This window comes from Sarcophilus harrisii, chromosome 1, assembly GCF_902635505.1.
Source record: "Sarcophilus harrisii chromosome 1, mSarHar1.11, whole genome shotgun sequence".
In the NCBI taxonomy this organism is placed as follows: Eukaryota; Metazoa; Chordata; class Mammalia; order Dasyuromorphia; family Dasyuridae; genus Sarcophilus; species Sarcophilus harrisii.
In genome coordinates, this window is record NC_045426.1 from 649,899,725 (window position 1) to 649,927,707 (window position 27,983).

The 27,983-nt window shown below is 45.4% G+C and overlaps 1 protein-coding gene across 8 annotated transcripts in view; it reads right to left on the reverse strand.

The window, feature by feature from the left end:
• The window catches only part of RFX1 (regulatory factor X1), a 34,631-nt gene that overhangs the window by 4,722 nt on the left and 1,926 nt on the right, over positions 1 to 27,983 (reverse strand). For 4 of the 8 annotated variants that reach the window (XM_031947683.1, XM_031947684.1, XM_031947685.1 and 1 more), the window contains exons 2-15: positions 17,247 to 17,641; positions 8,787 to 8,896; positions 8,362 to 8,445; positions 7,024 to 7,116; positions 5,805 to 5,900; positions 4,914 to 5,009; positions 3,944 to 4,345; positions 3,191 to 3,285; positions 1,905 to 2,214; positions 1,333 to 1,514; positions 900 to 1,019; positions 710 to 825; positions 328 to 446; positions 86 to 195 (exon numbers count right to left, since the gene is read on the reverse strand). In XM_031947683.1, the coding sequence (XP_031803543.1) occupies positions 86 to 195; positions 328 to 446; positions 710 to 825; positions 900 to 1,019; positions 1,333 to 1,514; positions 1,905 to 2,214; positions 3,191 to 3,285; positions 3,944 to 4,345; positions 4,914 to 5,009; positions 5,805 to 5,900; positions 7,024 to 7,116; positions 8,362 to 8,445; positions 8,787 to 8,896; positions 17,247 to 17,641 (2,328 nt within the window). The remainder of the gene's footprint in view (positions 1 to 85; positions 196 to 327; positions 447 to 709; positions 826 to 899; positions 1,020 to 1,332; positions 1,515 to 1,904; positions 2,215 to 3,190; positions 3,286 to 3,943; positions 4,346 to 4,913; positions 5,010 to 5,804; positions 5,901 to 7,023; positions 7,117 to 8,361; positions 8,446 to 8,786; positions 8,897 to 17,246; positions 17,642 to 27,983) is intronic. The other 4 variants (XM_031947688.1, XM_031947690.1, XM_031947686.1 and 1 more) reach the window with 3 other exon arrangements.

Here is a 27,983-nt window from a genome sequence, read left to right on the forward strand (position 1 = left end):
CACAGGCACATGTACACACAGGCACAGACAAGAAGGGGGCCCTTCTTCACTAAGCAGGCCTTAGCAGGCTCCCCGCCATACTCACACAGCCAGGGGGGTGGCCTCGCTGGGCTGATTGAGGTTGTACCTCCAAAAGGTCTTCCACAGGGTCTCCACAAGAGTAAACTGCAGGTTAATCATGACGTCCACAATGGCCTGGCAACAAGGGGAGAGAGAGTGACAAGGGCAGGAATGTCCCCTCGAAGAGCCCTCGGGCAAGGAGCACAGCCCTACCCCCATGGCTCCTGGCTGCGATGCTCTGGGCCCGATCTGGGCTTGGCCCCATACCTCACAGTGCTCCCGGTACAGGACTTGGAAGGCCTTGATGTCTTCAGGTCCAACCCCCTCAGGTAGCACCTTGCCCTGTAGGTCAAGCTCGGTGAATTCTGGCAGGCTCCTTGAGGCATCTGTGGGCCGGAAGGACCCAGGACTGATCAGAGGAGGGGGCATTCATAGAGGGGACCTCAGAAATTATCTTGGGCCAATTTCTCACTTTAGAGATGAGGAAACTGAAGCCTGGGGAGATTCTGTGAGCTGCCCAACGTCATGCTGACCAGGGCAAAGCAAAGCCAGGACTGGGCTTGGGAGTCCTAGTGGGTCAAGGAATTCCTGGAGGGGATTCAGAGTGGGCTGGGTGGCGGTGCTCCTGGGCATGAAGATGGGTCCTTACCCAAGAACTGCTGGTACTGCTGGACTTGGGCACTGATGTCAGACAGGCCTGCTGCCTGCTGCTGTCCTACGGCCACACCATTGGTCATGCCCTCCATCTTCTGGATTGGTTTAAGCCTGGGAAGATAGGGAAAGTAAGCAGAGAATCCAGGGGGAGGGAAGCCCCCAGCTGGGCTCTGAAGCAGCCCTACCTCTGTTTCTGGGAGAAGGGCTGGCCTCGCATGGCCATGTGCTGCTGGTCTTCCATCAGGCGGAGCAGTGGAGAGTTGGCTTTAATACGCAGGCCATAGTAATGGTATTTGGAGTTCCCCCTGGAAAAAAGAGCAGGCAAGAAAAGGGGAAAGTGAGAGCTGGCTTTCCGCTAGGGATGCCTAACAAGAGGTTGTCACTAGGGGGCAGCTGCCCAAAATAAATCTCTGGGGGAGTCGCTGAGAATATCACCAAAAAGGGACCCGCAACCTGAGGGTGAGGAGAAGAAATTCACTTGACTTGTAAAACCGAGGGTTTGTTTTTAAAAACTGGTGAGTAGTTATAAGAGGGAGGGAGGAGGGGCATTCCACTGGGGCTGGGGCTCAGTCCTGTGAGTATGTCCCAGGTCTGGCTCTGGACACCAGGCGGGCATACCTGGTGCCAAGCCGGCGAGTGCGGAGGCCCATGAACACGGAGCGGATAAGCTTGCCAAAGGAGGCAGCATTGACAGGTTCTAGCTTCTGCTCCTGGCAGTGCAGGAGGTAGTGGCAATAGAGGGTGCTGCGGGGGAGGCTCACACCCTCTGCCGTCTCATAGTTATCCAGCAGCCACTGGACCTAGAGGGGAGAGAAGTGGGGGGGAGGGGGAAAGGGAGCCAACCCAGGGGCCAGCCCCCACCTAGGTAAGACCCTCACTCATTACCCTCAAATGGAAAAGAGGCAACTAGGGTAGACCTAGGGCCCACCTGGGGCAGTGTCAAGGCTTAGGGCTTCTTGGTCCCCCATTCCCTCTGCTTATCCTCAGGAGGCAGTTAGTATGAAATGCCCTGAGGCTTTCCCCTCCCTTTCTGATCCTTTTGGCCTGTACCCCTCACCTGGACGGTCACTTCCCAGGGTAGTCACTAGAAGGCAGGAATCGGCTGCGTTGCATCCCCAAGGCTCTATCCCTGCCTCTGCCCCATCTTCCCCATCCCTTCTCTCTCTAAGGGGGGGCACAGGGGCACTTACAGTGGCTGGTGAGGCACGGGTGGTATGAGAGTACGACTGGCTGGAGCTGCCCAACATGTAGCCGCCCTGGATCACGTAGGTGCCGGCGCCGCCCCCGCCGCCCCCGCCGCCCCCTCCGCTGCTTGCGCCACTAGAGTTGGTGACGATCTGGCCACCCGACACATACATGGGCACTGAGCCACTACTCGCCACAGCCTGTGAGGTGGCAGGTGTGCTGACCTGCGCAGTTGTGCCCTGGGACTCATAGTAGCTGGTGCCCGCATTCTGGGTGTATAGTGGTGTCTCTGTGTAGGGGTAGGTACCTGAGCGACTGTAAGGAAAGCAGGCAAGAAGAAGGGCTGGGTGGCCATCTCTGTGGCAGAGCTTATGGAAATCCCAGAAACAAATCAGGGAGAAGCCCAGATGTTGAGTGTCACATGCCATGAGTGCACTGGTCAACCTGTCCCTTGAGCTAGGGCCACCTTCTGCCTCTCAATAAGCTTTCAGGGACTTCTCCCAACAAAAATACTCTGTTGTTTTGATTCAAATGGGGCCTGAGCTGAATCTCATATTTTCACCTTAGAATAATACCAAAAAGCTAACAAAGAGAAACCAAGAGAAGATTCCTTACAACTTTTCCGCTTCTGTCACTGGCTCGTCATCCATGTCACTCTAGGCTCAGGATGGATCTTCCAAACTTTCTCTCCCTCTTCCCACCGATCCAATCAATTGCCAAGGCCTCTCTGTATTTCTTCCTTTCTCTCCATTTCCATAGCCCTACATTCCCCACCTGGATTACTGCCATAGCCTCTGTGATGGAAACCTTCCAACTTAAAGACTTTCTCCATCTTGCCACAATTAATCTTTCTAAAGCCCAGCTCTGATCCCATTCCTTTTCAGCTCACAAAGAGCCTGTAACTCTCTACTGCTCGCAGTTCAGAAAAGGTGGCATCCAAGATTCCCAAGGGCCTGACTTCAGCTCTACTGTCCAGTACTTCTGAATGATTCCATCCCACTCCTTTGGAGCTGGGCAGCTGGGTCTCTCCTAACAATGCCAGGTTCCTAATGGGTCCCCTAACAAGTACCAGGTTTACCAGGTCTCAACACCCTCTCCACTGCCGCCCAAGCTGCCCTTTCCCGCCCCAATCTCCTCCCATCTAACCAATCCCTACGCATTGCCCCACTTTCTGCCGGCCAATTTTGGCATCTCTGATGGCTGGAGGGGAGCCAGCTTCTTAAGGGCAGAGCCTGTGATGGCTTCGGGGGAGCCGGGAGGCAGGCTACAGACCGATCACTGAGGTACTCACATGGTGCTGGCTGTGTAGCTGGCATCACCGCCCTCCACATACTGAACCTGGCTGGGGTACACATGCTGCACGGGCACCTGCTGGAGCTGTTGCACCTGGGGCAAAAGACCGAGGGTTATGGGGAGGCCGGTGTCCTCCCCCCACAGGGTCAGACAGCGTGCAGCATCTGAGCTGGAACTGAGGCGCACAGGCTGCCCGGCAGAGCACAGAACAGGGCAGGGACCCTTGGGGCTTCAGACTGGTCCAGGCCAGGGTTTCTCCAGGCTGGGGAGGCCCGGTCTCTTCTTGGAAGAGCTCACACCACCTACAACCCCTCTGCTCTTGGCCAACAGAGAGCCCGGAGGCTTCCCTGTGAGCAGGGGGTGCCTCCACAAGGGGCTTGGCTGCCTGCCTAAGAACTGTTGTTCAAGGTCTGGAAGTCTGCTGCTCTTACTTGGAATAAGCTCATGCCAGTGGCCAGAAATCCCCCGGCAGTAAAACGGGGACTGAATGAGAGGTACGGGGAGCATGGACGGTGCTAAGTGGAGGGGCCTAAGAAACTCGGGGCAGACGTATCTGTAAAAGGCGGAGCCTGGGAGCAGGAGGGCGGGGCCAGGAGCCACGGGGAGACAGGAAGGGGCATGGGTCCCAGGACCAAGGGTCGAACGTGCCTAGTGTCCCGGCCTGGCTAAATCGAGGGGGAGGTTGGGGGGCACCGGGGCAGGCTCTGGGCAGGAGAAGTCAGCCCCGCCCCGCCCCCTTCTCCCCACCTACTTTCAGGGCTGTGGCTGCAGTGCCGAACACTAGCACCTGGGGGACTCTCTGGATCCTGACTCTCTGGTCGGGGCTGGCTCGGGAGGAGAGCCCCGGGAGGGGCTCGATCACCACTTTCTGCTGGGGCAGGAGCAGCTGCTGGGGGAGCACGCGCACCAGCTCCACCCACTGCTCAGAGCCCGGCTCGGCCGCTGCCGCCGCCGCCGCCGCCGCCGCTGCCGCGGGCAGGTAATGGAGCCGGGGCTCCGGGCTGCCGCTGCCTAACTGCGGGGTCTCGCTAGTGCACTCTAACAGCAGGGGCGTCTCTCCAGCCCGCTCGCCCGGCTCGGCCCGCACCACAGGCGGCTCTGTTGCTGGCTCCTGCTGCTCTCCCTTCCTAGCGGGGAACTGACTGCCTGAGCACTGGAGGACAAACAGAGACACTGGCCCATCACCCGCAGCCCCGGCGAGGGGACTGGCCGGGAGGGGCGGGGGCGGGGGGCGGTACCCTCCCACGGGGCCTTAGGGGCCCCAAGGAAGCCGGGGGGTGGGGAGTGTAGGGGTCAGCCGGCTCTCACCCTGCGGGGTGCGGCTGGGGCGGGGTCTGGCCAGGGTGTTTGCTGCTCTAGGGCCGGTCCGAAGTTTAGCGGGTGCCCCTCCACGCCCGGGGCTGTGCCCTACCAAGGTCTCACGGGCCGAGAAAGCGCATAGCACCTTTGCTTTCAGTGTCTTTGGCAGGGAAGTGGGCAAATCAGTGTGATCCCTGGCCCTATCTTTGGGGCGATATCTTCTAAGAGGCCTGCCTTCTGAAAGGTGGGAATCGCGATATTTAGAACCGCAGGGGCCTTAGAGGCCACCTGCTCAGCCCCCTCAAGGAGAGCCCACTGGTTCTTAGGACTTCTCTTAGTGCTAGAAAATTACCCATCCATCACACGTGGGCAGGGAGTGGGAAGAGGGCAGGGGAAGAGCCAGGGACCCAGAGACCACAGACCTCTTGAGCGACGTGGACCTGCTGCAACCCTTGAACTGTCAGCTGCTGCACTGGGCCTGATTTTGGTGTCTGTGGAGTGGTCTGCACGACGGATCTCTGAGGGGACACACAGCACCCCAAATCATTGGAAAGAGCAGCCACATCCCTCCTAATGGCCCTATCACTTAGAGTAGGCTGAGAATAGCTAGAGGGCCTAGCCGTCAAGCACGTCAAGGAGTTCCAGAACCTGGGGTGCCTTTTGTTCTTACAGGGGGGCTACAAAGTCTGGACTGATCCATATACCCTTCCCTACTGTCTCGCTCTGATCCTTTGCCAAAAAGGAAATGCAGATAGGTAGTAATTGGTTCCTCCCAGGTAGACCAGGCCAAAATGTGAATTCCCAGCCAAGCCATAAAGATAAACTATCCACTTCCTCAGTGAACCAGACACAAAAACTGTCTGCCTTCCATCCCACTGTTTGCTCATTTACTGCAGACTATTCCCAGGACAGATCACAGTATCTTGTGATAAAATAAATAGCATCAGCTGTTGAGGGGCAATGAGAAGCAGTGGAAAGCATTCACTAGGGATGGGGGTTGGGATCTCCAATCTTATTCTTGAGGTAGTCATTCTAAGACCTCAGTTTTCTGGGGTTCTTTGATCCTAACTTTGTATGGCTTTGGGTATCACTGAATCTGACTAAGGACCAAAAAGGCCCAAGAAGTCAGCTCTAGATGATGACCTGACTTCCAAAGTCTCTCTGGAAGTAGGCAGAGGGAGGATTTGCAATCTGGTGTCTGCTCCATGGGGTGCCAAGTACTGTAGAGGGTCAGTACTACTTGGACCCTAAGGTTATACATCCCAGACTGTTTCAAGAAAAAGCTCTTCCTGAGCACCTCCCCTGTCAGATACCTCTTGTGTGACAGGGACGGCCTGGACACTGTGCACCTGGAGCTGCTGCACGGAGCCAGCTTTGCTGGTGGAGCTGTTCCCCTGTCCTGGTGAACGCTGTTGAGAGAATGAAGAGACAGAGAGAGGAAGAGAGACAGACAGAAAGACATAGAGAGACACAGAGAGAGAGACACAGAGACACACAGAGGAAGAGAAAGAAAGGGGGTGGGGGAAGGACAGGCTCATGCACACATCAGGGTGGGCTGAGCACAAGCATCAGGGTAGGCTTTTTTCTGGGACCCATTCCCACTCTCTGTATCAGCTAAACGGCTTAAGGTGAAATTAGGCATATTACCATGGGAAGAGAACTACTTTATCTCGCAAAAAAAGTTTGCAAATGAGCCCAAAGGTCCTGAGCTTTTATTCAGTACTCATACTGGCTGGGAATCCTCTGTAAAAACATGTCCTGGCTAAAGCCTGATCCCAAATCATGTACTACCCCCTGGTTTGGTACTAAACTGCTAGGATGGATTGAAAGGATATTATTGGAGGGATAGCCAAAAAGGGTAAAGACCTTGTTTTCTCCCTGACTTTGCAGGCTTATATTCCAGGGAACTAATGAATACTACTTGATTCTTTTATGGGCACTGGCCTGAGAGGGATCCAGTAGGCAGGGAGGAATTAGGCCAAATGACAGGCATCCATCCCTAGGCTGTGGAATGATGCTCCCTATTGTGGAGTTGGCCCTTGCTCTCAGTGTCTTAGCTTATAAGCCTTCATATCTCACTGCCTCCCACTGCAAGACTGGAGAATCTCTGTAAAGATCTTGGAGTGAAAACTTGCTTTCATCTCTGAGGTGAAGGCATCCACAGAGGGGTTCAGAGAACAGATTGGGAGTGAGGTGTCATACCCAGTAACCCAGGAAGGAGAAGATTGCAACATCCAGCCTTATAAGCTGCTGTGTTCTCTATTCCCTGAGCTTGAAAGTCCAGGCCCTAAGCCCAGGCTCTGCTGAAGCTCAGTCTGGGTTAGGATGTTCTCTGTTCCCTGACAAAAATCCTTTGCTGCTAACCTTGGCTAGAGGCCACCCTGACCTCATTAAATGTCACCTACAGAAGCCAGGATTTGAGAGCTAGAGGCAAGGTAAGGGAGAAGGGCAGAGAAACAGTTTAAAGAGAGAAAAAGAACAGAAATGGGTGGGAGGGAGGGAAAGCCCACTGGGCTGGGAGCTGTCACTTACCTCTGGGGGAGAGTGCACTTGTTGGACACTATGGACAGCTAATGAAGCTGGGCCCCCTTTGTTGGCCTGAGCTGTGCTCTGCACCACTAACCGCTGTGTGGGAAATGTTTGTGATTAGGAGAAAGCTGGTGCAGAGAGAATGACCCAATCCCAGAGACCCCTAGGGGCCGGCCTTTAAGAGTCAAAGTCCGTTAAGAGTTAGAGGGATCTTGACACTATTTAATCCAACTCCATAATTGTGCAGATGAGAAACCCAGGCTTGGTGAGGAAAGGACTAGGCTAAGGTCACATAGCTAGTAAATGGCAGAGCTAGGATCCCAACCCTACTGGGTTCATGCTTCTTGGAGTCTATTTCCAATATGCTTGCCAGGCAGCCAGAAATGCTTCTTGGCACTGGGATTCACTTTTAGTAGCTCACTGTGTTAGGTGGGAGGTATGGATTTGCTCCATTAATCTATATTTTCCAGCCAAAGGCTATTGGAATAGGAAACTCTAAAGGTTTCTCTATAATGGAGGTCTGAAAGGGAGAACTGAGGCAAGAACAGTAATCTGCCTTCTTTCCCTAGTTCCTGAGGCTAGGGGAAGAGTCCCCTCCTTCTCCCTCACTCCTGTTCTACTTGCTTTAATTCCATGGGTAGAAGAGCTAATTTCTTTTCTGCAGATGTGCAACGAGGAGCCCTTGGCCTCTAAATCCAAGAGTCATAAGAATCCTAAGCTCTGCATTTGAGAAGCAGTGAAAAAGAATGGGAAGCCAGCTAGATTTCCCTTAACCTTCAGAGGGCTTTTTAGAGCCTTAGGGAACATCTAGTCCAATCATCTCATTTGCAGATAAAGTAACCAAGACCATGAGAAAGTACCTAATAATGGTCACAAGGGGGATAAGCAGTAAAGGGGGATTAAAGGTCTGGGCACCTGACTCCTAACTTGTACCTCTTTCCACTAGCCTATGTGTATCTCTGAGGTCTCTTCCAGCCATAGGCAGCATGATCTTTTAAGATTTTAAAAGTTAGTAACTTGGGAACAGAAAATAGAGGGATACTGACTCCCAGGAACAGCTGATATGCTAATATAGTTCTTCCGCATGAAGATACTTGACCAGAAGGATAGCCAACGGTTCAGCAGCTCTAACTTCCCTGATTAGAAATGGACTAGAGCAGGCCATAAAAAGTTTATTTCTTACTTTGTGAGCAGGCAATAGGGGGCTAAGTTAGTAAAGGAGCCGTCACAGTCCCCCCCTTGAGAAAGCTTTGGTTTTAATGGTTAGGGATGGTAGGACCCATGAAGCCTCAGAAAAGATGATATTGCTTTCCCTTTATCCTGTGGGCAGGTTGGTCTTACCTGCTGGGGCACTTGGATGCTGGTAAGCTGCAGAGGGGACACGGCACCAGGCTTGGTCTGCACACTAGCCTGGACCAGCAATCGCTGTTGGAACAAAGCCCAATTAGGTGAAGAGGGACTGGCCCTGACCTCCAAACTGTGGGGTAAGGGAAGGGGAGGATGGAAAGGGAACTGAGCAGAATGGAGCAAAGCATCTTGATAAGAGAAGGCAAACAGATGGCTCTGGCAGATGGTAAGGGGCAGAGCTAAAGGGCAGGGTGGAGGAGGGAGCAGTGAGAGGCACAGAGCATCAATCTATACTCATCTTCAAGATGAGTATACTTAAGACTCAAGTCTCCACTGGCTGGAGATGGCCTCTCTTGGCCCCAAGAACCTGTTGTGCTGATACCCAGCTACTCAATTCCCTTACCTTGGAAGCCCCATACCTGTGGTGTGGCCTGGACTTGTTGGACCACCTGTGTTGGCACTCCAGATTGGCTGGCTGTGGAGCCTGGGCTTGCTTCTGAGACAGTGTCACTTGCTCTCATGGCCCCTTCTGTAGGGAGGAAGAAAACAAATCAGACACACTGTATGCCTGTCTCTAGGGTGCTGGAAGGGAGAAGCTTGGGATCTGGGTTTAGTTCTAGAGTTTGAGAAAGTCTTTAAAGTGTTAGGAAGGGCTCAGAAATATTTGGGTATGGATGTGGGAAGTATCAGAATTCCTGTAGGGGCTATACTTCCTGTTACAAATTATCCTTCTGAATGTGATTGGCGTCACCTCCCATGTCAGCTATATATTCCTGGATCCTGTAGGAATGGACTGGCTGTGTTAAGAGTAATGCTATACAGGAGCTCTAAGGCTTAGTGCCTGTTTACTCCATCCATTCACTCTTCCACCTGGCTTCATTCCCAAAGGAATACCCCAGGCATGGTCTTGTGACTGTATGGAAGAAGTATTTTAAAGCGCACCAAGAGGGAAGGCTAGAGAGAACCAGAGCAAGGAAACCCTCATAAGGCAAATCACTGGATTGGTTCTGCAAGAAAACAAAGAGCCCAAGGCTCAAACTGATGTGCTTCCCCTCTCTCTGCCCACAGCTTCCTCTGACCTGTCTTTTGATTCAGGATAGCTTCCTCAGGAAGAACAACAGAAGCTCAGAATCCAAGAGGTGGAAAGTATAAGCCTTAGAGGTCATTTAGTCTAATTTCTGAGTCAGAATCTGCTTGTATTACAAGGAAGAAGAAAAAATCACCCAGTTTTCATTTGAACTCACTACCTCCCGTGAAGTCATTTTTACTTTTAGACAACTCAACAATTGTCTAAGTAATTTTTTTGGAGATCTTAAGTCTTTTCTTTTCTACAGATAAAATAAGGCCCTGCAACTTTCCTCTAAGACTTCCCCTCCTAATTATGCCCACCAGAACTAAGCAGAACAAGTTTACTCCTTCCATACAACCACTCTTTATATAATGCTATAATGTCCCTATTCAATCAGTCTTCCCTTTTCAAAATTAAATAAGTATTTCTAGTATCTTCAACTGATTGCCATATAGCACAGTCTCAAGTCTTCTCAGTCTTCCTTCTGAATGCTCCCAGCAGTTCTCGTTCTATTTACCCCTATTTAGGCTAACAGGAATTTTTACATCATCTGCTCCACAGACATCACAGAAAGGCAGAAGAGGGAGATCTTCCTTGTCCAAGGATGAAAACAAAAGCATGGAAATGGAATTTTTCCCTGACTAGATTGGAGATTTGGGAGATCTTGCCTTCAAGCTTGTGCCTTTGCTCATATTTGTAAAGCACATTAGCTCAATTTGCTAAGGATTCTCACAATATGCCCATCAGAGTACTCAAGATACCAGTTTATCTATTTTGCAGGTGAAAACATAGAAACTTAATCCAAGGAGGCAGCAGAACTCTGGGATACTGCTCCCCACCCTGAAACTCCTAGTTAAGACTATTTTATTCCTCCTTTCCTTTCCATTCATTCATACCCAGTTCCATCCTACTTTTTATGGTCCTTCAGTGGGCAGAGTATACAACTCACCACAAGGGGATTGGGGGTGGGGGGGGTGGTTACTCACGTTGGCAGGGAGCTGTGAAGAGGCAATCATAGAACATGATGCAGCTCAGGGGCGGCCTGCTTGGTCACGCCTCTCTGCAGGAGCAGGTGGGAACAAGGGCAGCTTTTATACTAGCAACCTTGGTGAACTAATCCCCTAGAGTTTGCGCCAAAGCTCCTGTGGGTTCTTGCTGAATAAACATCCCCCTCATAGTAGGTACAAAACAAGGAGGGGCCTTTGCAGCACACAGAGAGGTCAGTCCCTGAGCTGGGGAGATGCTATCTGGAAGGAGGTCAAGTTTCATGCACATCTCTCTAAGGTGAAGAGCAGGAGGAGGGGCTATTTTTTTTTTTTCCCAAAGAAGACAAATCCTCAGCACCTTCTCTCTCCATGATTTCTGTGGGATCCTAATCCCTAGAAAACTATCTGTTCCCATATGCTGATGGCACTTTTGCACCCTAATGCTTCAGGGAAATCTGTTAGTATCCTGAGTGAGGGTGCCTTTTTGCAAGATGCATCTTTCAAATGACTGAAGGCTTGGAGGGCAAGAACTGGTAAGTGGGGATGTCATTTTGTCTTCAGGCAAATAGATAAAAACATTCTATTTTCCCTGTATAGTAGCAAGAAGGAGAAGTAAAAGTAAAAATGAATCTGTTGAAGGGATTATGAGGCAGGTATCACTTCTTGATCATCTTCTGGAGAGAGGTGGACTGAAGGTGCCCAGTATAGGGGCTAACGGTATCACCCACTGCTGAAGCCTCTGAAAAGGCTGCTTGGAAGCCTAGGAGCTTCAAACTTGCCCTTCTGGCTTCAGGCATAACTGAGCCCTCTGGGGATGATGCTTGGGAAGCTGCTGCAAAGCTGAATCCTAGCCAATTAGGTACAATCGTGACACCAAGATAGTTTGTGTACTGATCTGATAATAAAGAGAGCAGTCAAACCCCAATACTGCTCAGTGATGGGGAAGTGGGATGAATCCCAGGGGATGATGACAATGAGAGTCGATGCTTACTGAAATAATTCTGGCAGCCAGAGTTCTCAGGATAGTCTATAAAACTATCAGTTTCTGGATTTAGCTTAACTGCTTTCTCTTGGATTTTATTTGGGCCTCCCTTGGCATTCTTGTGGGGCCTCAAGGGAAGAGGCATTTAATGACTCCAGCTCAACTGGGAAGGCTGGGAGCAACCTGAGAAAGTACTGTGCCACGTGATGCTCCCAACACACCTAGGTGTATGGGTAACCTAAGCTGGGACACTGTGTCCCCAGTCAAACGGATGGGACATCAACTAAGCTGGAAACACTGGGCTGGAGGAATGGAGCAAAGTGGAGTTTTGGCTCGGTTCAGTGTCGTGTTTCCTGTCTCACAGCTCAGAGGTGGGCTGGGTGTCATTTCTGGCTGCTGCTTGAAGAGGTCTGACAAGAGGGACCAAGGGACAAGGCCCAAAGTTAACAGCAACTGTCCCTTATCTCACAAATCCCCAGTCCAAAGGAAGAGCAGCACTCACTGCCACCAAGCTAATGGTCGGAGTCCGTAGGCCAGGGCCAAGGCTCGAATTGGCTTGCTTTTCTAGCAGTACTCAGAGCCCCGTGAGAAGTCAACACTGGTAAGTGAGCTTCCCAATACTTTCCAGCTTATTGCTTTGTACATTCGTGCATGAGCCCTGTGGCTCTGTGCTTGCAGGGTGCCTCTGGGTGTGGGCGCACGCGCACCTGTGGCCATGGCTGTGGGACTACCTCCTCCTTTGTTCTGTGGGCGCGTTTGTGTCTATGGAGAGTCTGAATGTCTGTGCTCAATCATGGAGGTGGGGAGGGAATCGGCAGGTATTTCTCCTCAGCCTCCTTACCTACTGTCCCCTTCTCATATACACCTCTCTTTATGGGTATCCACATCTGTGCTCCACGTTGCTATGTTGCTGGGCTGTCCTATGGAAGAGGGATCAGACTTATCCTGCTTGGCTCAGGGCTCAGGCCAAGGAGCCAGATGGAAAGGAATTATAGCTGTGCAAAAGCAGAGGACTTTGCCTTAGAAAGTAGTGAATTCTCATAACTGGAAGACTTCAAGAAGTGAGTGTTTGGCAGGCAAACTACAGCAGGAATTTCTCTTCAGATAAGGGTGAACTAAATGAGGTCCATTCGAATGCTGAGATTCTTTGGTCTGTGGTCATGTCCTCTCATATGCATACGTCTCTCTCTGGGTAGGTCTATGTTTTTTGTTCCTATGTATGTATGGATGGGTGCAGAAATTTGTGAGAAAGACCCTCCCCCAAGAGCCCTCAAGTCTTGAAGTTAATAGCCAGAGTGCAGGAAGCTATAATGGAGAGTGGCACTGAATTTCCTCTCACTTGATCTTCAGCTTTCCCACTGGATGTGATGTCAGCCGGACTTCAGGTACTTTATCTGAATATAAGGAATGATTCTTTCAGTGAAGGAAGGTTGTGAGGATGAATTTAATTCCCAATTAAAGTCTTTGACTTTCTTAGGAAAAAGGGTCCTTTATAGATAGGGAGCAGAATGCTGAGAGAGCCTCTTTTCTTGTTGGGGTATATATGGTGTTAGGCTAGTCCAGAAATCAGGGCTTGCCTCTGGGCTATAGAGTCCAATGCAGACTCTGCGATGCTACCAACCAAGAGATCTGCCACTGCTACTAGGGAGCTGGTATGGGGAGAGGAAAAAGGTTCCTGGAAATGGAGCTGTTCTTGGCTCTTAACTAAAATTCCCATTGCTCATAGGACTTGGGCAGCTTCCTGGCTCCCAGCCTAAGTGTGTATGTACGAGGCATCTACAAATCTAAGGCTTTCAACTCAGCTCTGTCTTTGATATCCTATATAACTTGAGATCTATGACATCACTGTGTAAGCTTCTGTTTCCCTATCTGTGGGCTCACATAGAGACAGACGATAACAAAGACCAGATGACTAGGGAAATAGGTTAATAAGACACCTGCAAGATTCAGAATTTCCAGAGGCCCACCGCTCTTCCACTCTTAGAAATATCATGGAAAACAGGTAAGGGACATCCTCCAACAAGCTGGAGACTTTGGGAGTAGAGGGGTAGGGAGGATAGAGAGATGTTTTGCTTTAAAAAGACAAAGAGTTCAGTTAAATATAGAGAAAAACTTCCTACTAATCAGAATTTTCCAGATTTCATGACCACCCTATATAATCTCTTATGATCCTAGCAAGGACATTCAAATTTGTCCTCCCCCTCCCCCACCAATACAGTAATACATTTCCAAGACAGTGCAATACAAAAGAAATAAAGATTTCAGATGTAAATCCTATGACATATCATCTTGCCCTTATTTCTCTGGGGCCCTGTCCTAAAGTTTGTGAGAAGAAAGAATCATTCAGTGCAATCTTAACACTGACAAGTTGGTACCAAAGGGCTACTTTCTTTCTTCCTGAGGATCTAGGGGACTCAGAATGCACATCCTATCCTCAGCTGGGCATCCAGCCTCTCTGGGCACGTAGCCCACTATCATCTACAGTACCCTTTCTGCTCAGATTTCTTTCAAAAGTTCGGCTGCTTCTGAGGACAGAGATTTATGAATTCAAAGTATTGTTCCCAACTGTGAGTAATTTGATCATTGCCAGTATTATCTTTAAAGTCACCTCCAGGGCAGATTGGCTGGGGACAGGATTCTGTTGTTAGACTAGTCAGCTTTTCATTTTTCTCCTCAACTTGCCTCCTGTATGTGTGTTCCAGGTCTCACTCCAAAGAACCCATGCCAGGCCCCTACTCCCTTCCTCTTCTTCCCTCCTCTGATCCCTGAATAATTTCCAATTGCTTCTGGCCATGAAATAGACCTAGACAGTTCTTGGCCTACAGGGTCTGGCAGTCCTGAGTCTGGGCCAGTCTCCTGTGGTAAGGTACCTGAGGGTGCCCTTGTGGAAATGTTTTACTCTGGATGAATAACTTGAATAGTCAGAACTAAAGTATCTCAAAGCCCTTTTCAGTACTTTAGAGGATTGGAAAATAGATATTTTGTCCAAGGGAATGCCCATGAGACTGACAAAATGAAAACAATCAGGAGAAAAGGAGAATTGAAGGAAAGGGACATGTTTGCTCTTCTCTTTTGTCCTGTCAATCTCATCAAGTAATGAGGCTGGAAGGATCCTAAAGGCTTGTGGGTCATTTAACCTAACTGAGATCTCCTCTACAGTATCCAGGAAACAGCCATCCATACTTCAGTGACAAAGAACTCATTACACATTGAAGCTATTCCATCTCTAGGTGGTGGCTCCAATTACTAAGAGGTCTTCTCTTAGACTGAGCTGAAGTATCCCTCTGTAACTTACACACACACACACACACACACACACACACACACACACACACACACAAACCCTATCCCAGCTATAAGTCTGATCCTTCATTCAGTCCACAAATACATGAAGACAGCAGTTCTGGGACTCCCACAATCATTCTCTTTTCTAGACTACACATGCTTGCTGAGCCCTCACCATTATGGTACCGGTCCTCCGCACCTATTCTCACTCCCTCCATTCCTTACTGTGGAAGGGGTCTAACCAGGGAAAAGAAGAGACCCCTCAATTGGCCTCCTCTCAGACAATCTGCCTGCTAATACAAGCAAAGGGGTACATATATCTATTGGCCACATCACTGTGGATTCACACGGAGCTCACAATCACTACAATCTCCACATCTCCTTTCTAGACAATCTCCCTGATCATTTATGATCAAACAACCCCCCATACAGGACTTTCTCCCATTGAATTTCAGCCTACCTACAATCTCAGTTCACCCCATTTACTATGTTTACCACCTCTCTCATCTGACAGTTATTAGCACACACAATAAACATGCCATCTAGACCTTCATCCTAGTCAATGATAAAAATGTTGGCTGAAATAGAATCAAAGACAATTTCCACAGAGGGCTCAACTGAGCAATATAAGAGCACCCCGTGGTGGGGTGAGCTCAGTAACATCTCCAGGGGATTGTTACTGGACTGCAAGCTCACCCTACTTAGTAGCACCTAAATTTGGGGTACACCCAATTAAAGCTGACAAAGATGGCAAAAGAAATGAAATCCCCAAAAGCAGACCTTATCCTCTAAGTTTACAGCTTCTTCCAGGCAGGGACTCATTTCCCCAGTTGGACAAGATTCTCCTGATGTTCATTTTCATTCACCTGGCCCTTCACTAACCAGAACTTCAAACACACGGAGATTTTCCTGTATATGTATCCAGCATCTCCATTATTTAAATGAACAAGATATCACTTAGTCAGAACACTGATCCTTAGAGAAATATATTCTTTCAGCTTCTGTATTTTGACCCTTTGTTTCCTATCTCTAACCTAGTTCTCCTGGTGACCAGACTTGCAAATGATTCACTGGCCTCAAGTGCCTTGGGTAATAATGCCACCACCTGGGATGGGGAGGAGGAGTAGAGTAGAGAATAATTCTGTGATCATTATGGTATGATCATTTGGAAGAAAAACCCAAGGGAATCCATTAAAGTCATGTAACTTAGATGTCTGCTAGGAATCTTATGATGCCTGGGGGTTGGAAGCAGGGACTGGGCCAGAAACTTTTAGGACTATCAATTCAATGATTGGCTCTCTGATCTGCCCTGCTTCAGAGCCCCCTAGAAAATGAAAGCTTCCCTCCACATAAAGGCACATGAATTCTTTATACCCACGTGCTGATGCTGTTAGCAATCTCTATAGTAAAAGGAAAAAGAATACTATTATTTGTAATTATACTTGAAGGATCCACAATTTCATCATCGTGCCTAATTCCTTGACTGATGAAGAGCTCAATTCCTCCTATGCATTGTCATAGACATCTAAAATTGGGAGGATCTCCAGAAATTCTTTAATCCTTAGTCAAAGAAAGAATCCCTTCTAAAATACTGACAAGTGGTTATTTAACCTCCACTAAAGACCTCAAGTGACAACACATTTCCTTCAACTATACAATTCCAATACTTAGGAAATTTTTCCTCACTAATGAATCAAAACTGCTTTCTCAAAACTTCTGCTGATCTTAGCTCTATTTGATGGACCCGGGTAGAACATTATGTAATCACTCTTCTGAAAAAGAACTCTTCAAACATTTGAGGACAATAATGATGTCCACCCTTAGCCTTCTCTTGTTTAGACAGACTCTGTGAGTTTCTGTGGCTAAAAAAATTCATCACCTAACAGCCAATTCCCTGAAGAGATTCTCCAACCTTCATTGAAAGCCATGGGATGTGTCAGCAGTCTCACAACTGATACTATTCCTGCTTGATAAAATAAACAGAGCCTGCTGGCATGGCCTTTGAAAAACTAAGATCATCTCCCTACTACAAGGAGATAGCAGAGTAAGTCTATTTCTACTGGTACTATCATTATGATTAATTAATAGCATCTGAACAAAAACAATTATTAGAAATAATAAAATTAATAATAGCAGCAGCTAGCACTTATATAGTACTTTAAGGTTTACAAAGCAATTCATATGTTATCTCATTTGTTCATCATAATAACTTTGGAAGGTAGGTGATATAATTAATGTTATTTTACAGATGAGGTAACTGAAATACACAGACAGATTAAGTGACTTGCCCAGGATCACACAGCCAGTATGTATCTGAAGTAGGATATGAACCTCAATCTTCCAGATTCCAAGCACAACAGTCTATATGTTGTGCCATCTAGCTGCCCCTAATCCTGCTACTAAACCAGAAATTATGGGGCATTAGAACCAGGTACCTTAAACCTGTGATACCTTGAAACTTTTGTAATGCTAGAATCTGATCCCAAGGGTTTTTCATAGGTGGGAAGTTCCCAAGTATCTCATGTAAGGACTAAAGAACTGGGTTTCTAGTACTTACCCGAGACTGTCACCACGATAAACTGCTGAGGGGCCGGGGCTGGGGCAGGCTGGCCACTGGGCTGTGACTGTGCTGGGGGGGCTGGGATCTCAGTCACATACTGTTTCTGGCTGGCAGGTTGGGGCTGTGGGCTCTGCAGTTCACTAACATACTGTGGCTGGGAGGTGGAGGCAGCAGGTGGCGGAGGTGGCGGAGGTGGCGGCGGTGGTGGCTGAGGGGCCGCTGGTGGTGGTGGTGGTGGTGGTGGTGGTGGTGGTGGTGGCTGGGGCTGAGATTGTGGAGGGGCTTGTTGAGGCTGTGGTGGTTGTGGGGCCGCCTGAAGCTCAGTAACGTACGCCTGTGTTGCCATGCCAACAGTGGGGAAAATGATAATAAATAAGGCTTTTTTTTGCTTCCTTGGAAAGAGGAAAAAAACAAAAGAAGGAAAAAACAAGAATTAATCCACAGTAGAGAAAATCATGGACATCATACAGCTCCCAGAGGTCATTTTGGTTTGCCACTAACTTAATCAGGTCCCATGTCTCATAACCAATTAGAGTCCCTTACAGCATGGGTGCATGGTGAGGACCACAGGTGAACTCATTATCAGAACTAGAACGAGAACCAATTCTTTGAAGGTCCCTGAGGCCAATCCCTTATTGACTGGAGCTCCAGCCAGCCTTTCTCTACTATTCAAATGCTGGTAAAATGCCCACATTTCTATCTAACCTTGGCCTTCTAGGTCCCTGGCAGCGTTGGTATCCGCTGCTTGCACAGGGAGGCTTGGCTAGTCCATGCTCCACCATCTCTAAGCCCTCAATGGCAAACAAATGTCTGATGAGATCCTGCTGTCTTTGCTTTTTATATTAGACCAAGAGATCCCTACCATCTCATCTTCCCAGAGCAATCTGGGTTTCTAAAAAAAGAGTTAAAATAGTTCCATAGCCAACTAGTGTTCTCTAATTTTGGATCCAGTTGCACACCTAGTTTATTCTGATTTCCAAATCTTTTTCCCTAAAAGAGTCCCTTTGACCTATAAAATTGCCAAAGCCACACTAAAGTATATAAATGCAAGGAGTCATAGTCCTTCCATAAAAATGGAAGGCTCCTCAGCAGTTCTATAGTCCAACCCCTCCATTTTACAACTGGGGAGATTGGGGGACAGTGTCCATGGTGGGCTTGAACCCTCAGCCTCTGATATCAGAGCCAAGGAGCCTTCCTTTCATTGCATCAGGCTACCCCTTAAGGCACTGAACATCAAGGGACGTTGAAGGGTTCAAAGAGAATATTTGAAGTCTCTTTTCCCTAGTAAAATTAATTAACAAAAATGCTGTTATTAGCAACTAGATATGAAACCTTTTCTAGGAGATCATGGTTCCTAATGACTAGAGCAGAAATCTCCTCCTACGTCTGAGAACTAATCTGGACCCTACCCAAAGGGCCTCTGGCATGACCACAAAGCCATTGTTCATCTGGAAATCCAGTTTTCCCATTTGCTAAATAGGAATGATTTGGTCCTGAGGCTACATTAAAGGAATACTGAGTTTGGGTCTAGGCTTGAAATGCAGTAATGAAAAAAAGCATGTGATCAAGAGCCCCAATCTAATCTAGCCTTTCCTCAAAGGGGAAAGACATGCCCAAGTCTAGGTCTGGTAGGTGGTGGGGAGAAAGAAGCAGGATCTCTTTTTAGTAGTAGCTACTGTCACAAAATGAGCCTTTTGCTCTAACCCTGACCAGCAGCTCTTCTCTAGTCATTTGTCCCCTAAAACAGGAACACTGCACACCCTTGCCTTCCCAGCAGTTGCCTAGGCCAGGTCAAGTCTCCTCTACTCTTAGCCACTCAGAATCATAAGATTAGCAGCAGGAGTCTTGGAGTCAATTTCTAATTCTGACATTGAAATTCATAGGGTGGGCCTGTGAGCAGCTCATTGTAATTCATTTCCCCGCTCTGTAACAAAGAGAAAATAATTCCTTTTTTGCCTCATCCCAACAGAATTCTCTTGCCTAGCCTTCTCCAGAGGACACTGGGGCAAAGGATACTTATGAATCACCATGAACCAGAAAAATTCCAAGAATGCCAATGAACTATTTGTCTCAACGTGGTTATCAGGCAGTTTTTGCTGGCCGCCATTTTCCCAAGTCTGACATAAGGATTGCCAATTCCAAAGAATCACCAGATCTACATGGCAACCTGGCTACTCTGACATCCTTGATCTTGCAGCCAAGGCAAATAAATCTGATTGCTGGAAACTTTTTGCTGATACCTGATGAACCCTGCCTCTTTTCTAAGAAAAGAGAGTGATCAATCATTTTGGAATCTACTTCCTGGTCCACAAGTGGCCTAGTAATCAAAGAGTTCAATGGTAAAAGCAGATGAGAAAGCTCTTGTACCCTACTAATTACTTTTCCTATGGTACCACTTACAAACCAGGAGATAGTTTGGGGTTGAAAATACCGTGTGTGTGTGTGTTTATATTGGGGGGACACATCTAGCTCTGCCAACCTGACTTTCCTACTCAGTAGCTAATTGCTTTCCAATTTATTCTGCTTCTCCTATGGAAAGGTCATTTGGAAATTCTATTTCTTCCTGCATGAAAGATAATAACCTATCGCCCTTATTATTCGGAAGGCAACGGGGAATGAAAAGAGATTTGGTTACAGTACAGATAAGATTCCGTTCAAGATATTGGACAGAAAGGAAAAGAAAGTTTGTGACTAAAAGGGAAAGAAAGAGTTCAACCTCTCAAATCAGACTACAATCTGGAGAAAGGCCCTTAATTTGATCTTGCTGCTATAAGGGATGGAGTTAGTCATATCTGTTCCATCTTATCTTTTGCTAAGACCTGCTTATTTCCTCCAATCAACTTCTATTTCCAAAAGGTTTAGACTTCAGACTCTTTCTGAGAACCCTAAAAAGACCAGCTCTGTTAAATTACTTCTTTTCTCTTTCATGTTTTTCCCAGTGGGGTATACCTGTACCTCTTTGGTACTCTCATCTGGCATCCACAGTCAGCCTTTTATGTTCCCTCTAAAAGTGAGGAAGTAGGACTGTTCACATTTAGTTTCTTCAGTTCATCATTCAATCCCCATCTGAGGAGGCAGCAGAACCCAAAAGCCTAAGGAGACATCTACTACATTATTCTTCCCAGCCATCAATCTTAAAAATGGAAGCTAACTGAAACATTACCTAGGTCAACATCCCTCCAATACTGGATCCTCTTCTACAACATTGCATCAGAAATCAGTGACTAGATTCTCACTCTTTCTGGAGACAATCTGTTATTTCTTATAATATCCACCTTTTGAAGGTGGTTCTGTCTTCTGGAAAAGCATAAAACAAATCTACTTCCTCTTTGACATGACATGACCTTTCAGAGATCTGGGGACTTTTACCATTTTTTCCTTTCTTGATTAAAGATGCCACTTCTTTCAACTCTGTGTCATGTAGTACAGTTTTTAGACCTTTCCCTATATTAGTTGCCTTCTTCTAAAATTCTACAATTAGTCATGATGAACCTCAAAATGTGGCACCTACAAGAGAAGGCAATCCTTAGAATGGTATATTCAAGTCATATGACTTGTACCTTAATAATTTACTTCAAATATTCAAGTGCCTATAATGAGCAAAGACATGTAGATGATAAAGATACATTAAAATAATGCCTGCCTTTCAGGATTCTACATTCTATTAGAATGATACTGTATATATGAACACACGATACAAAATAATTAAAGGGGGAAGAAGGAATATTAACACCTGGGTAGAGGCAGGATGAGAGAAAGCATCTGGTACAGAGGAGGGGTACAAGCCCAATGGAGTCTCAATGACTAACTGGTTCTGATGAGAAAGGAATGCATACATTCCTGGAATCTGGGGTTTAGATGTTCTGGATAATTTGTTTAAATGAAGCATTTTAAGAAGTGAGAGGATTGTAAAGAAGTCAATAAGTATAGACAATTGTTTCAAGTATTTTGGCAATGAAAGGAAAAAGAGATACAATATAATTTTGAAGGGATGGAAGATTTAAGTGAGGGTTTTTTAAAGGATGGGGCAGACCTAAGTTTGGTGTAGACACTGAGGTAGAAGCAAGTAAATGGAAAGACAGTGAAGATAAAAAAGAAGGAATGATGAATGAGGTAAACTTCTGGAGGAAGATATGAGAAGGGCAGATAGAAAATTGGCTCTGATAAGAAGAATCTTACCTTCCTCAGGGACCAGATGGCAAGGATGAATGAAATGTAGAACAGTTTTGAGGAATCAAGTAGGGAGCTCATGACAAATGGCCTCAGTATTCTGAGAGAAGAGACAAAGGCATCTGCTGGGAGTAGTTTTAGGGATTAGAAGAGGTTTGTGATATGCTTTACAAAGAATGGGATAATCAAAGAAGAATATAGGGATGGCTATATAGATAGCAATGAGATGACATGAGATAATATGAATTTTAGCATAAAGCAGGAGTTTAATAAATGTTTATTGACTAAGTAATTAGTAAAGGACCACAGTTGGCATCCTCCAGTGTTGAACATATAATAATATGTATATTATATACATACTCCAGTGATGAAGAGCAGCTCTGGGATATGAATGGAGAAAGCAGGCAGTAGGAGTCATGCAAAGTTGGGGATTGGCAGGGAATGAATAGTAGTATTACATAGGGGCAAAGGACTCCAAGGCAAAGGAAAAAGCATAGCTGAACTGGTCAACTCTAAGATCAAGTCAACAATTAATTAGCACCTGTGGGCTACTAGTGGGTCATGTGCCAAACAACAACTCCAAACCAGGATAGAGAAGGGATAATGGACTGGGAGGACAAAGATGGACGAGGGGTACTATATTGGATGGTGTAATGGAGCCAAAGAAGAGATGTAGAAGGAAAGATGGATGGAAAAGATTTTATGACTGATGTTATGATTATAGAATTCAGTGACATGGACATTGCAATTTCAGTTGTGGATCCTCAAGGCTGGGATGTATTTCCTCCTCATCTCTGCTTTCTTCCAAGCTCAGCTTACATGCCATGTCCTGACTCCTTAATTGTTGTTAGTCTTTCCTCTCCCTTCAATTTTCTTTGTACTGTATTTGCTTTTGTATATGTGGTAACTCCTAGTAAAATGTAGGATTCTTGAAAACAAGAACTAATTGTTTTTGTATTTTTTTCCAGTGCCTAACTGCTTCCCTCTATGCAGGCTTGATAAGTTCCTAAAGAACCTGCCCAGTATTGAATAGTGTCAGAAGCAGAGCCTGAAGTCAGTTCTTCCTGGCTCCAAAACCAATTCTATCTACTATATCATTTTGCCCCTCTGGCATGTAGTTAGTAACTTGTTAAATTGAATTATAGGACAATTCCATTAGATTTGTGAAGGAGAGAGCCATCTGCATCCAGAGAGAGGACCATGGGGACTGAATGTGGGCTGCAACATAGTATTTTCACCTTTTTTGATGTTGTTTGTTGCTTGTTTTTTTTTTTTTTTTCTCTCCTTTTGATCTGATTTTTCTTGTGCAGCATGATAAATGAGGAAATATATTTAGAAGAATTGCACGTTTAACTTATATTGGATTACATGCTATCTAGGGAAGGAGGGACGATGGAGAGGGAGAGAGAAAATCTGGAACACAAGGTTTTGCATGGGTGAATGCTGAAAACTATCTTTACATGTATTTTAGAAAATAAAAAGCTATTTTTATTTTTAAAATTGAATTAAAATCTTTTACTCTGTGTGTGTGTAAGAGAGAGAGAGAGAGAAAGAGGGAGGTGGGGAGAGAGAGTGTGCCTTAGGTACCAATTTTTTGAGAATATTTTTGTGTATTCTCAAACAATTTTCTCCCTTTCCATTTCTTCCTCACTGTATCCTTTTTCCCAAATTTTCCTCTTTCTCATATTCTCTCTTTTCTCTGTGCCTACACATTTAGTTCATCCTCATCCTTAAAAAGTGATCCTAAGATAGGGCTGGTAAATCAAAGCAGTAAGAATTTGGCTAGGTAATATAGAAGGGAGTAACTTTAAAGGAAGTTTTCTGAGTAATGATGAAAGGAGAAAGGTCTGAAAGTAACAATGAGGAGCAAGGAGTGTGAAAACTCATCCTCCTAGCCCAGTATATTAGAGAACATGAGAGAAGAAACTACTAATACTGGAAGGGGTCAACCAGGGATGTGATATTTTCAGAAGAGAGCTCAATAAGATGGAAAGAGATTGCAGAGATTTAGAATGAAGAGAAGTTTGTACATGTTATTCTAATGTACTGATATTGTCAAAGACCAAGAAAATGTTGAGCATCATCAAGAAAGAGTTAAAAAACAAAAAACCTTGCTTTTTTATTTAAAAAACTGGTGTGTCCACAATTCAAACTCTGTTGCTCCATCTCTAGGGAGACTAAATGGAACTAGAGAATGCCCATAGTATATCAAAAAAAACCAAAGTCTTAGCTGGTAGGAAATTGATTACTGCCTGGGGATAGACTATAGGAACAGGCATTCTTAAGTCTAAAAGACAAAGGTTGAGCTCAAGGAATTGTGATAAGAACCATGATGGGTATGGGCCAGTAGGCAATTATAGGAATTCTATGAAACTTTAGCAAGATGAGCTCAGAACCAAAAAGAAGTCCTTTCCAAAGGTGGGAAACATCTTTATTAGTCTAGAGGCTTCTTGAAGGGGTTGTGGACAGGAACAGAAAAGGTTTGTCTGCATCTGTGCTAGGCAGAAAAAGCTAAGGAGAGAAGCTGGGATATACAAGACTGTTAAGATTTCATCACTGATAACCACCTTGGAACATTGCCTCGGGGCACTGAACACAGAAATCTTGGAAGGTCTATGGGTTCAATCCAGTATGACCTGTGTTCTCTCCTTAAAGAAAGGCAAGGGGGGGCGGGGGGAAGGAGAGGGGGAAGTAAGTGAGGATCTTGAGTCCAAAGTGACTAAAAGGTTAGTCTTTCAAAGCTTTTAAATTCAGTTTGGTTAAAATGCATTAGGATAGAATCAACCTGTGTTCAGTAGGGAAATGCTCAGAGAAAAAAGCAAGAACCTTCATCATCCTTGGAGAAGACTGAGAGAAGAGAAAATGAGGAGATTCATCTAGAAAAATAAGAATTGTGAAATAACACCTGGACATTTCAAATCTAAGGACTCACTCCAGTCAGTTGGCAGTCAACAAGCATACTGATTTTGTTCCATGCACTGAGGATACACAGAAAAGCCCAAACAGCTCCTACTCACCAGATACTCAGATCCTAATGGAAGAGACAACATATAAACACTGGGGAACTGATTGATATACAGAGAGTAAATAGAAGTAATCTGAAAGGGGGAAGTCTAGCTTTTCCAGGCTGGGAATGGGAGCTTTTTAAGGAAGCAAGGGAAACTAAGAGAAGATAATTCTTAATGGATGACAAAATAAAATTAAAAGGAACTTTAGAGGTCGTTTGGTTCACAGGCTTAGAGATGTGAGTCATATGGGTAGCATACAGGAAACCTTAGTTTAATTCCAAAATGAGCTGTTTTTCTACTATATCAAACTGCCCCTTGATTCAAGCACAAATTTGACTTTAGATAAGTGGCTATAACCAGACAGGCCAGAAGAGGGATGAATAGGTAAATATAGGGATTTTGTAGTCTTCCCAGTTCTAACTCAAATTGATCCTTCAAAGAGAGTAGAGTAATAGCCAGAGCTACAGATGGATTATAAAAGGAAGAAGGGGAAGGAAAGGAAAAGAATAAGCATTTATATAATACCTACTGTGTGCCAGCTACCATGCTAAGAGTTTCACAGATTTTTCTCTTTTGATATAATGGATTCTAGGACAGGTAGGACAAATGTTTTGGCTTTTATCATGCATGAAAAAAAGCATTCTCTTGGGGTTAACCACCTCAGTCTCTTAGAAGTGAGATACCCTCTACCCACATACAGAAAGGCTCTATTCTTCTAACTACTGAGAGGACTGGTCTACCATCTGTCTCTGTCATGGAACAAGCCACATTCTGACAGTTCCTGGGAGTCTGGTCAGTTTGTTTGGAACACAGAGAACAGAGAACAAGTATGGCTGTTTTTAGAGGAAGATGAATCAGGCTTTCCAAGCCATATTGGCTGGACTAGGAATTTGGCTTTCTGGCAATCCCAGCCCGCCAGGAAATTAGCCTTAATGATTTGGGTTATTTCTCAAATATACTGAGCTCCGAAAAGATCCTTTAGATTTTTCATGCATCCCTTGCTTCTCTTTGGAAACATGAGTTTGTAGGATATCAGGACCCAGAAAAGGTTTCATGAGTTGAGACTAGGTAGAGGTAGAAAGTGAGAAGGAAACAGCTATTATCCTAGAAACTCTTCCAACTGGGAAAATCCAGGTGATCATTATGGGTAAAACAGTTGGGCAAGATTTGGTCTCCAAAGGATGACTTAGTTCTATTTTGCCTAAACTAAGTTTCAGCAAACAGAGACATAGAGTGAATATTATTTAAAAGCTGCCCTGTTTCTATAATACGGAATCCTATGAATTTTTCCAGGTGCTCCTGAGGTAAGAAATCTTGTCATTCTAGATCTAATTTGGGGAGATGGGGGAGGGGTGGAGGGGAGTCGGGGCTTTACATATCCAACCAAGTTAAGCCTCTCTCTCAGTCTTAGTCTGAACCAAATGGCATCTAGGAAATGTCTGGGGGGACAGTCATCTCCCATTGGCTACTACCTAACTCAATGCCAATAACTTCTTATCTGGGTAACTGGACCCAGGCTTATATTGCTGGGTTAGATAAAAGCTTCCAATAGAGGCGCCTGGGATAGTTGATGCCAAAATGGAGTATTGGTCCTCAGGTTGGGAGGAATTTAGGGCAAATTTGGTCTCAGATTTAGCTGTGTGACCCTAAGCAAATCACTTAACCCTATTTGCCTCAGTTTCCTCATCTCTAAAATAAGCCAGAAAAAGAAATGGCAAACCACTTTAGTATCTTTGCCAAGAAAATCCCAAATGGGATCTCAAAGAGCCAGGCAAGACTAATAGACCAAAAAAAAAAAAAAAAAAAAAAAAGTGAGAACTCTGGAGAAAGCCATTTACTGTCTCTATAAGGGAGTAGTTTAGAGGAACTACCAAGTATATGAGTCTGACATCCTTGGGAGAGTCTGGTTTGTTTCTGCCCTGCCTCCTCCTCCTATACAGGAACCAGGGTGGTTCAAAGGAAAAGGGTGGAGATGCTCTAGAATGGGACATTGCTAGACAGGCCCTACTGGTGTTTTCCTGAACTGCTTAGCTTTTGCTACAAACTCAAGGATGCATTTTGGAAAGTTCATGGCATAGTGTAGTATAGACAGGCTCTGTTCCTTCTTCACTTAAGCAAGTTGTTTACCATCCTGAGAACCAAAGTATAGGGAGGAAAAAAACCTCTCTCTGTTTTCCAAGGGTAAAGGAAGAAAGAAAGGAAATTATTACATTTCATATCTAGAAAGCTAGAAGGAATTTCCACATATTTGTAGATATACACTGTCCCAGAATAAGTTCTATGATCTTCCTTGATCAGACTATCTATCTGGAATGATTATATTCAGTTCTGGGTGACATATTTTAAGAAGTAGAATGTACTGTTCCTGAAGACAGTTCTTTGTAACTTCTAGTCTTTAAAAACACTGTACTTTGTACTTAAGTTGGAGTTCAATTAATTTTTGTAGAACTGAAAAACATGCCAAACTAGAAAGCATCCAGGAGTGCAAAGAAGATCAGGTGAAGAAAATGGAAAATGCTAAGCCTAGAAATAAAAGACCCAGGAATAAGTTGGTTACCTTCAAATATGAAAAGAAATGACAGAAATGACACAAAAAAAAATTTGGAGAATTGGAAGGGACCTCTTATCCTACGTGACCTTGGGACAGAACTAGAAACAAAAGTGGAAAGTTGCAGAAAAGCTTGGTGTAAGTGACATTTTCCTAACAATAAGAGCTTTCCAAAAGTATATTGGGCTGCTTGAAGAAGATCACAATATGGGGATCTCTGTAGAGGCCTTTGAAACAGGCTGGCTGACTGGCTTTTTATTGTAGATGTTGTAAAGGAGATTGCTGTACAGATCCAAGATGGGTCAGTTGGCTTCTGAGAACAACACTTTCTGTGGACAAACTTTCAAGAGGCTGACTAGATTAGGTATTAGTTTTCTATTTTACTTTGCATGTGGCATAAATACCTTAAATCCCACTCCAACCTTTAAAATTAAACGATAACCAGTAATTTTACCTTAGAATGTTGCTTTCCTAAGATATGTTAATGATAATATTGTCTATATCTAGGCCAAGAAAAGTTAAAAAATTTTCAGACTGAATTTGTAAGCCTATGACGAGCTCAAAATACAGTACATGCTAATGCTTCAGATATAGGATTTAGGCCTTGGGTTTAGATTTTCAAGAAATGATAAGATCTCCTTGCTCTTTTGGTTTTCCTAGATGTGAATATATTTCTGATTCAATCATAATCTAGCTCATGGATTCACATCTTTTGCTTCGGACTGGGCCAACTTATAGCAATTACATTAATTTCCTTTTTAAAGCTTAAATCCCAAACTCAAATTCTGTTTGGGGAAAAAAAAATTGGATAGCTTGAAATAAGGAGTCAGGTCTTGTTTAATGAAAAAGGATTTTAAATTTTTTATGAGACAGAAAAAGCAAATGTAAATTTGCCTCTTAAATGGAACTCTGATCTCTAATAAAGAGCCCCAGAGTGATCATAAATAGTGTTATTGGCCTTTCTGCCATTTTAACAAATTTAACCCATACGAACTAATGGAGTTATTC